Below are 17976 nucleotides of genomic sequence, written 5' to 3' on the forward strand. Positions count from 1 at the left end.
ATTTTCACCTTTCAGAAGGTGGTAAATAAGTTTAACTTGCAAACATCTATACCTTTTGTTTTGGTCAACTTGCTGGGACATTCAGGATGTTCATATGAAAAGAACCCTGGTAGGATGTGGACTAGAAGCACCTAAATACTTTAGAAAGGTGTAAACTTGTCAGAGACCCCCTTGTTCAGATCTAATTATGGGAAGAAGGCTTTATTGTGACTGGTAGCAGAAAAGCTATTTGGTGTTTAAAAGAAAACCACAAAAGTTTTTAGGTAACCTTGACAGCACTTTCTTCACATTGGAAATTTATCACATCAGAAAAGTTAGACCTACAAAGAAAGCTGCATATTGTGGGAAAAGTGGGCAGAGGGAAAACTAGGGGCATGTTCATTGTCGTAAGACTCCTGTTGCTTATTTGTGTGTCTAATGTATCTTCTCTCCCCTCACTCATCTCTTCCACTTTTTTCTTTCCAATAATACAGTGCATCATCCAAGGACTCATCTCAAAGCAAAATCATCCGCTTCACTCTGGGTCAGAAAAAGATCTCTAGGTTAGACTTTCTCTGTGTCCTGCAAAGCATGGTTTCAACCCAACCCATTGTTCCTTTGCTCTGGCTGCATTTCCTTTTGGTCCCTCTCCCCATTTCATGTTTGCAGTTTGAGAAAACCAAACATGCTATGGCCAATGACCCAGTGTTAGAGTTTTAAGAGCGAACATGGGGATATTGAAGACGGAGAGGGAGGAGTGTGTCTGTGTGTGTGTGTGTGTGTGTGTGTGTGTGTGTAAGAGCGGGAGACGGAGGGAGGGATAGGCAGAGTATACGTAAGTGAGGCTGAGGTCCACATGTTTCTGCATTTCATTGATTTTGCCTTTGATCGCTTCGTGATCAGAATCCATTCTGATTTAGGGAGAGGTGAGTGCCTATGTAGTTTTTGCAGTGGCTTTATGATGAGTTTGGCCCCCTGCTCTTTCCTGACCCTGATCCCGCCTCACCTGCATCTCATTTATATGTGTTGTGCTTTTTGTTGTTAAAATTACTAATGTGGGATTGGTTTTCTCTTGTGTTACAAAGACCTGAAGCATGAATCCAATTGGTCAGAGAAGACAAAGCAATAAGGCAGCTGTCTCGTTTTTTTCTGGACGCTCTGTGTAGCGTGGTGAGACCACCTCAGTTTCCTGAGACAAAAATTAGGTTTGCTCCCTAAGTAGTTCTCTTAACTCCAAGTTTGGCATCCACTGCATCCTGTGAGGACCCATTCCAGGCTATGATAAATACCAGTTACATCATTGTATCTACTGTTATTTAAATGGTATCAACAGCTAACATTCCTTGAATGCTTATTATGCACTAGTTTGAATGCATTATCTTATTTAATCTGCACATCCGTCTTTTTGTTGTAGGTCATATTATTGTCCCCATTTTATAGGTGAGGAAACTAAAATTCAGGAAGTTTGGTAAGTTACGCAAGGTCACACAGCAAGTGGAAAAACCAGGGTTTGAGCCCAGGTGATCAAACCCCACTACCCTCACTTTACTGACTTTGTACACTTCCGCCCTTCTCCTTGTTGAATTGTGGTATTTATGCGGTTGTTGAGGCTGCTGTTTAAATCTTACATTTCAGCCATTACTCCCAGCCTTTTGCTGCACATTGCAGTTGTCACATCCTAACAGAAAGACAATCTCCTCCTCCTTATGACTACTATTTACTTTTCCTTGAATTCTCACTTAAAGGTAAAGAGATACCCACACTTCATTTCCATCTGTAGTCATGTAACAAATACACACTGGATGTCTGCTGGCTGCCCCTACTCTGTTAGGCTCTAGGTGCCTTTTCTAAAACGAGTTTACTTTTCTAAAAAGCTTGCACATGGGGAGATCCGACTCAGGCTCTGCCTGGCAGGGAGATGGGGGTGGGGGCAGAAGCCCCAGGGCAGTTGCTTTTCTGTAGAACAAGTCAGCGTATTATTACCCAGACTTGGTTCTGGGGGTCAGGAGGGAGTCTGCATTCTTCAGTGCTTCTCATAGCCATGTGTCTCAGTCAGTTCAGGCTGCTGTAACAAACAAACCACCATGGACTAGGTGACTTAACAGAAATTTATTTCGCATCATTCTGGAAGCTGGGAAACCTGAGATCAGGGTGCCAGCACAATCAGGTCCTGATGAGGTCCGTCTTCCAGATGGCTGCCTTCTTGCTGTGTCCTCATGTGGTAGAGAGCAGAGATAGAAGAAGCATGCTCTCTCCATCTCTCTTATAAGGCGCTCATACCATCAGGAGGGCTCCACCCTCAGACCTGATTACCTCCCGAAGGGCCCAGCTCTACACACCATCACATTGGGGACTAGGGTTACAACATCTGAGTTGGGTGGGGCAGGGTACAAACGTGCACCCCATAGCGCCGTGCTAGTGACCGCTTTCCCTAGCAGAAAACATGAGGCTCAAGTCAGAACAGACACCCACTGCCCTGGCAAGTTGGGTTCCTTTTTTTTTTTTTTTTTTTTTTGGGTGTTATGCAAATATCCATACACAGGAAAGGGAGGGAGAGGGTAGGGGGGCACTGAGATAACATGAACTGTTGTTTGCACAATGTGCCTCGTTCTGGGAGACAAAGCAAGAACAAGCTGGGGAGATACCTAATTGGGAGCAAGCACATGCCCATCCTGTGCATGATTTGTTATCAGTCCCAGATGATGGGAGGAGGCAGTTGTCAGGGCGCAATGGGAAGAGAAGAAGAAATGAAGGATGAGGGCTTGTCTGCCCCTGCCCGAGGATCTGCTGGGCAGAGCTTTCAAGTTGACCTAAAGCAAGCTCTGACTCTCCTTCAGGGCCATGTCCCTCACCTAGAGTTTCTTTTGGATGCATTTGGTCTCTGATGACACCAATAAGGGATGTCCTTTGTTTCCTTACTTGCCTAATACCCCTCCCTGTCTTCACTTACCCCCCACGTCCCTCCCCCCCGCCTGGAGCACAGTCCATACGAGCCCTTGAGCTGATCAGGCACCGCTAAGTGTAGCAGTAGGTTTGGTTGCCAAAAGGAATAGCCATATTCCTTCTGGCGAGTAGGACACCTCTCCTGGAACTCTGGAAATAGGTCACTTCTTCAAGTGCAAACACTGATTGAACGAACATCTGTCAGAGCCAAGCACCTTGATGGACGCCAGGGACACTGAGCAGGGTGGAAAGCCTCACCCCTGAATCTGGATGCCGAGAAGGGACTTATGGAGGGAGCTGGTAGAGGGATGAAGCATTTCCATGAATTTCTGCCTTTGACCACTATTGTTGTTCTCTGTATCCCTGGTGAGCCCCACACATTTAGGTTCATTTTACCTGCAGGAGGCAGAGAAGCATAGCGGCCGAGAATGCAGCTTTGCGGTTACACCTAGTGAAAGCCCATCTTTACCACTTCCTGTTACCTGGGCAAATTATTTAATCTCTGTGAGCCTGTGTTTCCTTATTGGTGAAATGGAGTAGTCCTGTCTCACAGTGCTATGCGGATTAAATAAAGTCATGTCCAATCCTTTAATACCTGGCATGTAATCAGTACACCATAACTAGCAGATGTTGGTGTTGGGGTTGATCTAGGCCAGGTAAGGCCACCAGGCCACTTCTAGCAAGAGTTGATCTTTATATGGACCATCTTGTGGAGAGGAATCAGTGAGGCTGGGAGTTTGGCCCTCCAGGCAGATGCCATGGAGATGAGAGATTCAGCATCTAGGCATCTTGTCTAGCAAAAAACATCTCTGATTACGTCCCCTGCCGCCCGCGGCCCTGAGCATGTGCACACAAGCTGCCATCCTTCCTGGGAGGGCCATCTTCTGCTCCCAGCCTTTGAAGTGGTTTTATGGGGGAAACACGGCTCTCTTCCCATCAGCACAGACAGTGTGCGGAGCTGGGATGCACTTGCAGGGCATGTGCCAGGAACCATAGCGGTACCGCCCTGCCTGCTGGGCTCTGCACATGTTGGAGAAATTGACCATGGCTCCAATAGCAGCAGGATTTGTCTTCCTTCCGCCTCTTTGTTCCACCACGTCCCTTAAACTTAACTTTTTAAAAAAGCCACATGTGTATGTTTCAAAGAGCCCATCTGTGTCCTCTGTCATTTTGTAACTGCGTTTGGACATGGGGTGATCTTCCAAAGAAGCTGTCGGAACCTTTTGGTGCTATAAATGATGTGGGATGTCAGTGACACAGGCTTGACCTCCCGGCTCCCCTCTCGCTGCGTTCCTTCCGTGAGGCAGGCGCCCTGGGCAGCATCTGCTGTGGTACCTGCAGCTGTTGCACATGAGCAAGACCCATCTCTTCAGCAAAGAGGGATTCTAAGGGACAGACAGCAGCTCCTTCCAGGCTGGGGCTCGAGAGAAGCCCTCCTGATGCACGAGGATGTTACTAATCATGCACTTCCCAGTGTTAGCCAGAGGCCTCCATCTGTGTCGCTGTCAACTAGACAGTGCTCTGCCTTCCACTCTAGCTCTTGCTCTCAGCCTCCCTAATTAATGCCTCGTGGCTGCAGGCAGGACAAAGTCCAAGATTCCTACTGACATACGAGGTCTTCCCTGCTCGGGCCCTGCCTGCTTCTGTTGCCTCATTTGCTCCCAGTCTGTCCCTGAAGCCCCAGCACACATGTACCCGTCCTTTCTTTCCTCTACTTTGACACAGACTCCCCTCCCTCTGCATGACACCTCTTCCTCTTACCATGACTTTCTTCTTGTCCTCTACGCACATTCCCATTCCACGTGCCCCCGCTTTCTCTGGAGTCCCTTTTATTTGGAGCCTTTCCTGATGATCCCACCAACCCCCAAGGTTATCATTTTTCCTTTCTTGGGATTACTTCTGACCCTTGCATATTCTTTTCTCAATATGCATGTAATTTAGATGTCAGCGGGGGCAATCATTCCTTGAAGATCTGGATGAGATTGAGCTAGAGACTTGTCTTAGTCTGTTTGGGCTGCCATGACAAAATACCACAGACTGAGTGGCTTACAAACAACAGAAATGTATTGTTCACGGTTCTGGAGGCTGGAAATCCAAGATCAGGGTGCCAGCATGGGGGCTCTGGTGAGAGCCCTCGCCCAGGTTGTGGACTGCTGACTTCCCACTGTGTGCTCACGTGGCAGAAGGGGCAGGCTGGCTCTCGGGGTCCTCTTTTCTAAGGGCACCACGTAATGACCTAATCACTTCTCAAAAGCCCCTTCTCCTAATACCATCACAGGAGTCATTAGGTTTCAACACAGGAATTTTGGGAGAACAGAGCTATTCAGACCATAGCAAACCCCTTCAATTTGTAGAAAGTCCAGAGCCCTCCCCATGATTGCTTAGGTATCTTAGGTTCTCACTGTCACCTTTGGCTTTGAAATCCTACATTTGAAGTCCAGTACTTATAATTCAGTCTGAATTAATTCAGTATGTGAATTGACCCGCCATCTCAGAGAATGTTTTGATTCCCTCATGGGGGGAATCCAAGCTAAGCCTTTTTCCTTACTTCCCACCCACCACACTTCATTCATGGCCTTTGCATGTGAGGTGGACTTGCTGAAAATTTCAGAGGGATGGAGGAGGCTTACTTTGGAGCAAACATCTGACCAAACCCATTCACAACAGAACCCAAGTTTTAAAGCACATTGTTGACATGATTCCCCCTGAAACTTGCAAGAAATTACTTAGTCATCAAGTTTTCCCATTTGGTCAAGTTCAGGGAGCTGCCTGACTAGGATGTAATGGTGCTGAGGGTAGAGGTGTTGGCTTGAGCTTAGGTGGCTTTTCATGGCTAAGTGTGTGTCAGCCATCTTTTATCTGCCATGTCAGCTGCCCTCAAGGCCTTCAAGAACTCAGGAAACTTGGCATAACTATGCAGCCATTTGAAGGATATGTCACTCCCATCAAAGGAGCACCTCTAGATCTGGATTCAGTGAAGAGAATCTGACTATGACTGACATGGGGAACCCTGAGCTATCTTAGTTAATCCCAGACCAGGAACATTTCACTCTGGGGCGTGGCACGCACAATGGCTTCGAGGTACCCCACGTGTACAGTCTCAGTGAGGCACAGACACTTGGATGAAGCAGTGTCTCATCTGGAACGGTTCTTAGGGAGATGATAAGTCCTGTCTGTCTGACAAAGCCTATCTTCTCTCTTTGAAAATGTTGATCTCAGACTCTTATATGATTTTTGTCCAGCCCTCTTCTGATGCTTTAACCTAGATCCATCTATTTCCTTCCTTATTTGTCTGATTCTTTTTTGGTACCATAGCACGTTTTCTTTATGACAATGCCCAATTCTTTTACAAATCAGTGCTCAGCAGAAAGGATGGGAGGAGGAACCACTATGCAATGAGAACTTACTATAGGCCAGAAATTAATTCCCATTTCAAGTTTACAACTATCTCATTGGGTAATTTATTATTATTCCAAATGTACAGATACGGAACATGAATGTCAGATTATAAGGCTGGTCCAATGTTACGTGTATGGAAAAGCCCATATTCTGCCCGTGATACCGCACTGCCACCCAGAAGACCGGATGCTTACCTAATTCAAGCTTGTCCCCATCCCGTCCGGTACTTTGATTTCTTGCCCCATGAAGGCGCTGTGCCACCACAAAAACTCTGTGGTTCAGCCCCAGGTCAGGGCAGTGGGGGCTCCCCAGAAACTCTGAAAGGAATGCCTCTTTTTCCTCACGTTTTGCTTCCCTGGTCTTTGCAAAGTCCCCACTGAAGCAGAATGCTGTGACCTGGATTACCCTGAGCCACTTCATACCGTTGCTGTGACATCATCTTGGAACAAGTTTGTAAAGCTTTTCCCGGGCTATCTGGGCATAAGGACTCCTGCAGAGTCCAGCCCGAAAGTGCCCCAGGCCTGCATCTGCAGAAGCTCTGCCATTGGCTCTGCGTCCTCAGAGACACAGCACTGACCTGGAGGACGGCAGGATGCAGCATCCGAAGCAGAACTGAGACGTAGCGAGGGGCCATTGCTGGGCCTCCGTGATCGGTTGTGCTGGCCACATCTGCTCCCCAAACACAGACACCGGCACTGCTGGTCTTGCACCCTACGCTGTGCCTGTCTTTGTGGGGTAAATGAACAGAGGGGCAAATCCTCCCAGTGCAGTGGGAGGTGATGCCTTGTGGGGGGAAGAGCTCACCCCCTTCCTTCTCTCCCAGCTCCCAGTCAGGGAACTGGGCCAGCTTCTTAACTGTACAGGTTTACAATCCTCTCACACCAGCTCATGTTCTCTGTTTACCCTACAGCCATCTTTCTTGCTTGGCCAACAAGAAAAAGTTTAAAGTGATTGCCTGCTTATGTCTCAAATGCTTCCAGACTGCACACTTCTTTGGTGCTCACAGATTTGCATGGAAGGAGAAGGCCGAAAGCTTTATGAGTTGAAAATTCAGACATGTCACTAGATCGAATGCTAGTCAGCTGAGGTTCCAGAGGCTTTTAAACACAGCTAAGTGGGTTTTAGCAGAAAGATATAGCTACATATTTCATTTATTCTTCTTTCAACTTTGATGATTGGAGCTAGCCTGTGTAGTAGGCCCTGAACCAAAATTCTGACTTGGGGTCCTCCCCTTAACGCTTTGGGGAATGGGCCATAATACCTTTAGACACATTGCAGAAAAGTCTGCTGACTTCATTTCCCAAACCACCCAAAATGAGGTGTTTTATTTAAAGGCAGTGTGTGTGTGTCTTTAGGCTAACAGATTCCTGCTGGTTTTACAGAAAGAACATGATTTTATCCATCTACTGTGCAGAGAAGCTGGGCTTTCCTTCGACACCTGATGCCTGTGCAGACAGGTTGTCAGGTGTCGAAGGAAAATGTATGTCTGAAGAAGTTTCCCTCCGGGCCATACGTTTTCACTGCAGATGTGTTGGGTTCTGAGTGGTAGTAGTTCCCGTCTGATTTTTATAAATTGTCTTTTCTTGATACTTATATCTCTGGGTTATGGCAAACACCGTTTTCAACACCTACCAGAAGACATAGGCACACAAGGTAAACAGCTTAGAGTCTCAATGGGCCTTTATGTTCCATGCTTGATGGAGTTAGAGATGACGTGGTTCAGCCCTACTGTAAAGTAAAAATACTCCTCCAAGAGACGACAAGCCAGGTAAACTTCGCATTTTTAATCTGCAAGCATATTCATCTATTTTGCCTTCAAAATGTCTCTCTTTGCTCAAAGGAAAACGTTTTGCTGTTGGACTTTGGGGTCATTACTAGCGTAGTGGTTTGTAGTGGTTCCAGTAACTCTTTTGATGGCAAAGCTCCACAGCGTCCTGAATGGGTTCTTTTCCCTCCTGCATGGTGGCAGTAGTTCCTTCTTTTGACACACGCCTGTGCTCCTGAGACTGAGTCTGTCACTCTGTTGGTTTTGCATTTTAGACTTCCGGGTCCTACCACAAGGGTATCCACTGCAGGCAGCGACGCCAAGACACGCGGAGGGGCAGCCACAGCTAACAACCGCCGCAGCCAGAGCTTTAACAACTATGACAAGTCGAAACCAGTCACCTCCCCACCCCCACCAAGCAGCCACGAGAAAGGTGAGTCACCTTGGGGTCCTTCTTGTCACCTTCCTTATAGCACATCCAGTTCCTTTGGGTGAGTGTCGTCGGGGGTGGGGTTGCAAACAGGGTGGTAGTGGGTCGCACCGGCATAGCTGGCTGGCGGGAACTTTGTTAACAGATGCATTACTAAAGTGGGGGAAATACTGTGATATTCATGGTTGCCAGGAAGCATAGCTGTATTCGTCTGGGAGGGGCCTGTCAGGTACCTGGCTACAGATAGAAGCAATGTAGCATTTGCAATTTAAAAATAAATTTTCATAGAACTTGCTCTATGTGGGGTAGGTGGTTTTCCAGAAATGCAAACTTCTTGGGGGCATGCATTTTGTGAGCTGATAAGCTTTTTACCATCAGAAGTGATGTGGGGGAAATAAGGAACGAGTGAGTTTTCATCCTTTGAAAAAAGTCAGAAATATGGGTTGGCTAAAGGAAGATCTTGGCTACATATAAGGACAAGGCAACATTGCTCTTGGTGTTCTACTGATGTAACTTTTGCCAAAAAAGGATATGATTTTCCTACTATACGTAGCATTGAGCTTATCCATCTGCTTAGGATGGAGATCAAAGGTAGCCCAGTGGGGGCTCCTGCACAGAAGGTAGTGAAACCTTTGCTTGCTTCTGTCTGTGTCTTGTGAGACATTGGAGAAACTGAGGCAGCTTAGAAGATTCTTCAGGAAGAGGCAGAGCCCTCCTTCATTCCTCCCAGGCAAAGTGGTCTTGTGGGGATGTGCCCAGGTCTCTTGGAAGCACTTCCTACATGGTGGTGGGGAGCTTCCTAGGGCTCGGCCTACACGCGCCCCTCTTCTGCCCTGAGACCAAGAGAGCTGCCTTCTGCTCCCTAAAGGGCTCCAGGAACCTGGGCAGCCCTCCTACTGGGAAGGAGATTAGAACCTCCCCCACGCACACCTCCAGCTCAGGATAACTTAGTTCAGTGGAGTTGGGATCCCCCCACTCCGGAATACCAGAGGAAATGTGAAGGAGATTTATGTAAGGTTGACACAGACACACGACAGAAGGGTTTCCCATAACCAGGATGTCTCAACCAGTCAAGATTCTGTCATCCAGCCCTTGGCCTCTGCCTCAAGCAAACCATTTTTCTTTTTCTTCTCTTCCTGCCCCTTCCCCTCACCTCCTTTCATTTTCTTCACCATACCCAAGTGTGCTCTTTCTAAAAGTGTGTTTAAATTATAAAATAATGCATGCTTATAAAATGGTACAAGTATATATCAAATAAAAGTTCTCCTATGCTCCCAGAAGGATACTATTATAAACCGTCCTACGAGTATCCTTCAGAACTTTCACAGTGCATTTATATGTATAAAATATATATGTACAGAGGGTGCCAAAGAAATGTATACACATTTTAAGAACGGAAAACCGTATTAAAATTGTAGTAATATATACCGATAACAAAAGATGAATACAAGTCACGTGTGACTTCTGCAATTACAAGAGGTGCTCAAAGTGGTTACCATCAGCGTCCAGACACTTCAGATTAAGGTGAACTACTGCTTGAGCAACGCTGACCAGTGTCCACTTGTATACATTTTTTGGCACCCCCAGTATGTGTGTGTATATGAAAAATATAGGGAAAGGTTTTCGGTTTTTCTATAAATAAGAGCTAAATTTTACTGAGTGCCTACTATGTGTCTCATTGAATTCCCCCAAACAAGCTGTGTTGATCCCCACTTTCAGTGCCTGCTGAGATCACCCCAGAAATAGTAAGAGGTGTAGTTGGAACTGAACAACTGTGGTAAAGGGACAGTGCAATTTTCATATTTCCGCCTCCTTTGTTCATGGTCCCTATATTCTCCCTTGAATATGATCTCGATTGCAGCTTATGAAGCAGCCAGCTTACGTGCAAAATATGGTACATGGTGAGGGAAGAGAAATCACTCAGCCACCTAGCCGTGTGTACGACACAATAGGTCCTGGGTGCCTCAGATAGCATCCTTCACCTTGAGACATCTCGGCGAGAGACATATTCCAGATAAATTGCAGTTCGGTGTGGTTGGTGCGGTAGTTGAGGCAGGGATCGCTTTCAGATGATGTCAAGTCCGTGATGTAATCTCATTACTTGTCCTTACTGGAAACTTTCTTGTGAGTCAGGCCCTGATTGTGTTGTGGTCTGGCATTTCACTCAGGTGAAATTCATAAATCTATATCTGTGACACGTGGACCCAGGCGTTCCACTTTTAGGAATTGATGTAATCACATCCGTAAGTCAAATGAGAAATTCATTATTCTGTCAATAAATGAAAGAAATATTTCAACACTCCGTCCCAAATTTTAAAGGCATGAAGAGAAATGAAAGGACATCGTTACAGGTAATGTTTGAAAACCTGAGAGCACTTGATACTAGTGAGGAAATGCTCAAGGATTCCTCTTAAAATCATGTCCACAGACACAAGTCCCCCACTTACCTTTATCACTGAATTTAGTTCTGACTATAGCAGATAGTCACCTGAGATAGGAAACAGAAGGAAAATGGTAGGTAATACTTCATAGCTAGAAAAAACCTGGGGACTCACCCAAAATTCATTAGCTCGTTCCATAAGGTGACCAAGTATACAGTTGATATAGAAAAACCGAAGTGTTCCTGTACAGCAACACAACCTGTTAATTGTCCTAAAGACTCTGATTTCCGATTTTGTGGTTCGGAGCCGTCTATGGGTCCTTAGCCTCTAGGAAAACCTGCTAATTGTCATTATGGCTCTCATGGTTACGTCCGCCTTTGGTTTCATCCCCTCGCTCCTGCAGGCAACAATCAGGCAGAGCCTCGCCTGGCCTGTGGGATGTGTCAGCGGGTTCCACTGTGAAACATCTGCTGAGAAATGGCCCGAGACTCCCGGCAGCTCTTTACTTCCTCTGTTGGCTCCTAGTAGCTCTGAGGCTTCAAACCAAAATCACAGATGTTCAGAGAGAGGAATAGCTGTCTTTTCCAACATGTGTAACATTATCAGTTTTCGCCTCCTCCCCTTCCCTCACTGACATTCTCTGAAGGGGTTAACGCTGCCAGAGATCTAATATTAATTCATTTCTAAAGTGTTTGGTTCATCATATGAATTTGAAATGTTCATATTCCTAGACTGAATTCCGCACATATGGACGATGATTTCTTTTGAATGATACGGGTTTCTTCGTTTTATAGAAAGCATTTCTTTATTTTCATTATGAAAAGCATCAGGTAAAAATTCAAACAAAACAGAAATTTGTTAAAAGAAAAAGAACCGTACATAATCCCAACTCCCATAAGTAGCTACTGTTTACCTCTTAATTTAGATTCTGCTGTATTTCTTCATGCATATCTTGCCACATTTTGATGGATAAGTTTTTCCCAATGTTTACTATTTGCCAGGTACTATTCTAAATGCTTTATTGGTAATAATGTGTTTAATTCTTACAGGAGCTATGTACATATGCATATATACTCTCACACACATATGTTTATGACTTTTAGAATCTTATAAATAAAGTAAAATCAAGGACAGCCATTTCATAAGTCATTCTCTCATTATAATAGTTGCACAGTTCTCCATTGTATGAATTTATTTTAATCTTTTTAGCCACTTTTAGATTGCTTCTAAGTTTTTAATATTATAAATAGCACTAAGATTAATGTCCTTATATGTCTTTTTTTGCATCTATACAGCCATTTCAGGGCAATTGCTGCAATAAAGGGTATGCACCTTTTACGGTTGCTCTTAGGTTTCCAAATTTTGCTCCCACAAGGTTATATTTCTATCTATAACTTATTTATAATTTCCATCAACAGGGTGTGAAACTGCTGGTTTTCCTATACACTTGACACTGCTTTTATTTTCATGCACTTGGGTAAAAAATACTCTGTCTTTAAAGTGAGGTAAATTATTTTAAGAAGCTGAAATCAAACAAGATGATCTGTTAAAAACTGGTCTTTTTTTATGACACTCTTCTGTGAGTGACGTTGGCATAGTACAGAAGTCTGGGGCTTTGAGATCAAGCTCTCGACTGGCTAACGTGACCTCCCTCAAGACACTTACTGTCTCCAGGCCTTAGTTTCCTGTTCCGTAAAGTGAGTCTGAGGTTGTCCATCACTAAGTTACTGGGAAGCGTGAATGAATTCTTCAGTTTTCACTGGCCATTTGGCCTTGTCTGAGGTGAGTGCCGTCTTTCTAGTAGGTTCTCTCCGTTGGTCTTTGTTCTGTGTCACTTCTTTCCTCTTTGTTCACTCCTGCACACCCTGGGCAGAAGAGAAGAGCCAGCCATGACTAGAGACAGAGGTTTACAGCCTTTAACGCTATGTCATGTCTAAGCAACACCGGGGCCATTAATTTAGAATCTCTATAAACTTATCAGTTTGTGGTTGGCGAACCAAGTTATGTATCTGAGTTACTGATCGGGAGATGAACTCGTAAAGAAGTTGCCCAGGTCCTGCCATTCACCAGGATTCTGACATAAAATCACCGTTTAGACTAGATGGAAGGGAATGAGTGGTCCAAGTCACGCAGAAAAGAGGTGCGAGTCCCTCTGTTTCTTTCTTGTTGTTGCCTTCATTGTTTTGTTCATTTTGTCACTACGGCTAGCATTGGACTTCTTATAGTGACAGAGAAAACTGAGACACACACTTTGCTTTCCGGGAACTCACAGCCTTAGGGGAGGGGCAGAGCTCTCATGTCCTATAATAGAGATATGCTCAAAGTTGTGAGGCAAGAGATGAACTTACAGGAAGGCCCAGGGAGAACTTCAGAGAAGTGATACCATTTGTGATGATTTCCATGTCTGGATTTTTACTGATAGAAAAAGGAAGGGAAGGCTGGGAAGGAATGACTCATCCTGCTGTTCTGGTCCAGCTGCTAATGTGAGATGTCATCTGCTGGGGTCACTGTATTAATAAACCCTTGTCCTGTGGAGGCCCATAGAGTGGAAGATCATTTCATTGATGGGGTAGGGCCTCCTGAGTCATCAGGAGAACTCTGCCGTTCCAGAGCTCTTATTCCGGGCCAGGGAGAGCTTGGGCACCTATCCATCATCTCTGGTTGGGAATCAGCTGGGAAGTCACCGGGACCCTCTCACCAGAAGCCATAATTGTCTGAGTGCTTACACGCCAGCCTAGAGGTTTGAACCGGGGGGTACCTATGAATGTGAAGAGGTCTCTGGAGGATCAAATGGAAATGGAACTCAGTGAACCATTAGGCCAGCTGTTGGGACGAGGCAGCCGGGGTGAATCAGAAGCTACCGAACTTGGGGCCTCACATGGCACTGGAGGGAGAAAAAGAAAAGCCGAGAAAGTGTTTGAGTCTCTTGGGCCAGAATACAGTTATCTCAGGAGAAAAGGTTTAGTGCCCTGCAATTAAAGAGAAAGTATGTACCTCGAAGGAAGACAACTGAGTCTGAGTTGTGGCCGTGCCATTTCCCGGGCTTGTGTCTTTGGGTAGCTGGTCAGGATTGCCCTCAGAAGACCATCCCCGGCCACACTTGGCACCACTCCACTTAGAAGAATCGAGGCACGAATCCCAGGTTGTTGGCAAGGCCGTGCAGAGGTTTCTTTTCCATTGGAGTGGTCCTTGCAGCGCTGTATCCAGCAGTCCACACAGCCATCCAGATGCTGCCCCCTCCCAGCTCAGGCGACAGCTCAGCTCTGAGGGTACAAGACTTGGATGGAGCAGGTGCATGAGTCACCAGCTTAAAAGCCACATGCTCCTCAGGAGCCAGTAGCTCATGTAACAGCTCCATATGCATGATTTCCAGGGTCCCCACAAAGACAAGCCTCGATTAGTAGAGTCACAGCACTCAGAGACGTCCCAAATGATGGTGTCCCCCAAGAGGTATTTATACTTTAATTATAGCTCTTCCCCGTCCAGATGGCTTTAGCTATCCAGGGTCATTTTCACCATGAGCAATGTTGCTTAGTAACATAACTGACATTCTATCTTTATCAAGTTTCCAGGGGAACAGAGTTGCAAGGTTAACCCAAGGTCAAATTCTCATGCAGCAGGGAAAAGATTTTGTTAATCCTATTCCAACAGCGAACCCCCTCACCTCTCAGAGCTTCAGTTTATTTATCTGTGAAGTGGCAACAGGCTGCTCAACCATGAATGATGGGAGAAAGTTAGATGTAAAGCATTCTTTTTAATTTTTTGTATAGCCCAATTCAAATGTCCTGTCTTTGTGCCCTGTCTTGGTTATAGACATTTCCATGAAGGGTGTGACTTGTTTATTGACATCATGGGTTTCATTTCCACAGCATGATGAAATTGCTAAGTTCTGATCCTTTAAAATAGTGTATCGTCAGTTAGTTTGCTGTCTGTTAACAGTACCCCTGCACAAGTGGGGGTGGGGTGGAGGTTAATGCCGCATGCCGTCAAGGCAGGTTTCATTTTTCTAGTTTGCATTTCATACTAGTTTCCCTTTGTTACTAATCATTGACATTGTCTAATTGAATCGACGAAAAGTCCCCAAACATATGGCACCTCTCTCTAAAATAATGCCTCAACAGTCTCATTTTTCCTCTCTGATGTAGTATATGCAGGTTGCCCATGGGTGATCTCAGAGGGAATAGGTCAGACATGGTTGGTCTCTGTTAAGTCTGAAGTCCCATGATCTACTGAGATGGTAAATTCGAGACTCTAAACTTGTTTCTCGAGGTATGATTAATGGACCAGTAACACGAGCATCTCTTGAGGTAATTGCTAAAAAGACAAATCCCGAGGCTTTGCAAACCTAGTCCTTCTAATTCAGATTTCTATGTGAGAGCCTGGAAGTCTACGTTTTACAGCCTTGTCATTCTTACAGGGCCCTATCGGCTGAGGGTGCCGTGCCCTCGGCACAGAGGGGTGAACACAGGTATAGCTGCCTCTCTGTGCCGACGACAAGGCCTCCTCAGCCTCTCCTAGGCTGAGAACTCCTCTCCTAGGAGAGCTTCTCGGTCACCTTCATTTGAAAGGACAGATTGCCCTCTACTTGCCCTTCAGTTCTCAGCACCACTTTGTAGTGTGTTGTGTTGGGGAGTGGAGATAAGATAGCAGGACACCCAGACTCATGCCTGGCATGTAGCAGGAGCTCAAAAAACAGAAAACCATTCAAATTTGCATATACATTTTGTTGTATGTATATTTAATTCATTCTCAAAACTAGCAGCTTATACTGGGTAGACTTTACTTGCATATATCTTCATGTCTTCTTCGGGTTTCATTCTCTTGCTGCACTAATCTTTCGTGAAGTTCTTATTTATTTTTAATTTCAATGCTACCTTGTGTTATCTGGAAACATAGAGAAGGAAGTGTCCTTGTGGGGTCTAGAAATAGTGGCAGAGGGAATACAATGCAAGGAGGTGCTTGCTCCGAGGGAGAAAGTCAGCTCACCCTTTCCCTGATTGAGAGTCGTCTTCTGGCTCTTTCTCTACTCAGCCCTTCAAGAGCTGGGTGTTACTTTATGAGCATAAGAGTGCGAGTGCTGCCCTGTTCAGAGGAAGAGCGAGCACTGATGAATCAATGTGAGGAAGAGCTGGAGGGTTGTGCCTTCCTTCCCATATTCCATCCTAGATTTTGTCCTTAACCTCTACCGTTAAACTAAAGTCGAACGTGAAGGTGAAAGAATTTGTATCTGGGATAGTCTCTCTGGCCACCTTTGAAAACCATTTTCTTGATCTACTGTGTAATTCATAGGAGCTGTGAGAGGAGGAGACTCATCAATCCTTCTAATGTGTGAAACTAATAACCTTTAAAGCCAAGCCATCCTTAGCTTGGAATGTGAAGGCTATAACCATGTTTGCTTTTCTCTAAATATGGATGTGTTTCAAAGCCAATGTGTCGGCTTAAGGTTCTGCTGTGTATATATCCGTTCTGTAAAATACAATAAACCTGGCTCTTTATAACAGGAAGAATAAGAAGAGAAAAGAGAGAAAATAAACCATTTAGGGAGATGAAATATATTTGATTAGTCTTGTGTCAGGAATAGAAAATGACTAGTTAATGTTTATCCGATCTTCAGGTGATAAATCGCAGCATTTCTTTTGCTTCCATCTGCTGTGTGGAAAGCGTCACACATACATAAATTCAATTTAATTTCAAGGATCGTTGGTAGGGGAAAGTATTTATGTTTCTGGGTGCTCTCTTAGTCATTTTTATCCAGGTGTCATCTGTAATCAGGGCTTAGTCATTGATTTAAATGTTCTTTTTAAAAAAATATTTTTCTTCTCCAAGTGAGGTATTTGACAGTGTTCATTAGCATGAGAAGATAAATATATTTGGGGATACATGAAATTAACTTTTCTATGAGCACATGTGGCCCCAGAATCCCGATGCAAAGTGTAAGAACAGGATACTGGTCAGAACGAGGGAGAGCTCCTCAACAATCCAACTCAAAAGCTCTGTGGCTGCAACAACTCAACGATCACTTCTCTGTGAACACATGCTTAGCTGCCCCGCTGGCCTGAGGACATGGCATACTCAGGCTTAAATGAACCTAATAGATAAAGTGCCAGTTTTTCAGCTGCAGCTTGCCTTTCATGATTCTATCAGTATGTGCATTTCATTAGGATACCAACGCATAACCCATGGGCTAGGGAACCATCTTCCGAGGAGGATGTCACAGGAGGGGTTACACTGAGACTATTCCTCCGCAAGATAATGGTCGCAACACTTCCCCGTTGTCTCTGCTGCCCCCTACTGCCCAGGTTTTGCAACGCGTCTGATGAGCGCTTTGGTTTCCATCCTGGCTGGCATTCTGTTTGAGAAGGTAAGTAGCTTCAGACTGTCCAAATGTTTTCTTCCAGACAGGGCCTCGCCACATTTGTTGCCTCGATTTGGAAGAATGTATGTGGACTGAAGCAAACCCACACTGTGGGTGTGATTAGGTTCACGTGGCATGGTGGAAAGCTTTCTCTCCAGTGGGGAGGAAGTGACAGCAGGCCTGAGCTAAAATCGGTCTTCACAAGGCCTTCTATCCCCTCCCTTCAGGGAGCTGCCAGCTGGTGGATTCAAGAATCAGATTTAGCGAAAAGGATCTTTGAGGGCACGAGTTGATTTTTGCTCCAAGAAAAGTTATACTAGACTTGGCTTTATTTTTAAGAGGCAGATAATTTCAACCAGGTTGTACAGTATGGAGTAAATGTGTCTCTCCCTGCTTATTATGCACTCATGTACTTGGAACTCAATCTGTCATCTATTCAGCATGTTACTGAGTGCCTTCTGTGTCTCAGGCATCATCCTCGTCACTAAATATTCCAAAGTGAAAAAAGCAAATAATGATCTCTGCTATCATGGAGCTTACAGTTTGGTGCAAGAGACGAATATTAACCAAAACAAATAATCTTACTACACCTTGTGGTAACTGCTTAATAAGAAGGTTAGGTGTCACGGGCAGGAATTAAGAATGGGTGAAGTTAGTTCTCTGGATTCGGTAGAACTCATCAGGGTGAGACCCAGAGGCAATGTTCGCAGGGATCTGCTTGGCT

General features: G+C 45.2%; 1 protein-coding gene across 11 annotated transcripts in view; it reads left to right on the plus strand.

Annotated features, from left to right (window-relative positions):
- The window catches only part of NAV2 (neuron navigator 2), a 717995-nt gene that overhangs the window by 509054 nt on the left and 190965 nt on the right, over nucleotides 1–17976 (plus strand). For 10 of the 11 annotated variants that reach the window (XR_012497554.1, XM_074336128.1, XM_074336129.1 and 7 more), the window contains 2 exons: nucleotides 474–542; nucleotides 8362–8519. Coding sequence is in view for 10 of the 11 variants with exons in the window: in XM_074336128.1 (XP_074192229.1) it covers nucleotides 474–542; nucleotides 8362–8519 (227 nt within the window). In the remaining variant the exon portion in view is untranslated. The remainder of the gene's footprint in view (nucleotides 1–473; nucleotides 543–8361; nucleotides 8520–17976) is intronic. The other variant, XM_019742607.2, reaches the window with a different exon arrangement.

Source organism: Rhinolophus sinicus, linkage group LG06, assembly GCF_036562045.2.
Source record: "Rhinolophus sinicus isolate RSC01 linkage group LG06, ASM3656204v1, whole genome shotgun sequence".
NCBI lineage: Eukaryota > Metazoa > Chordata > Mammalia > Chiroptera > Rhinolophidae > Rhinolophus > Rhinolophus sinicus.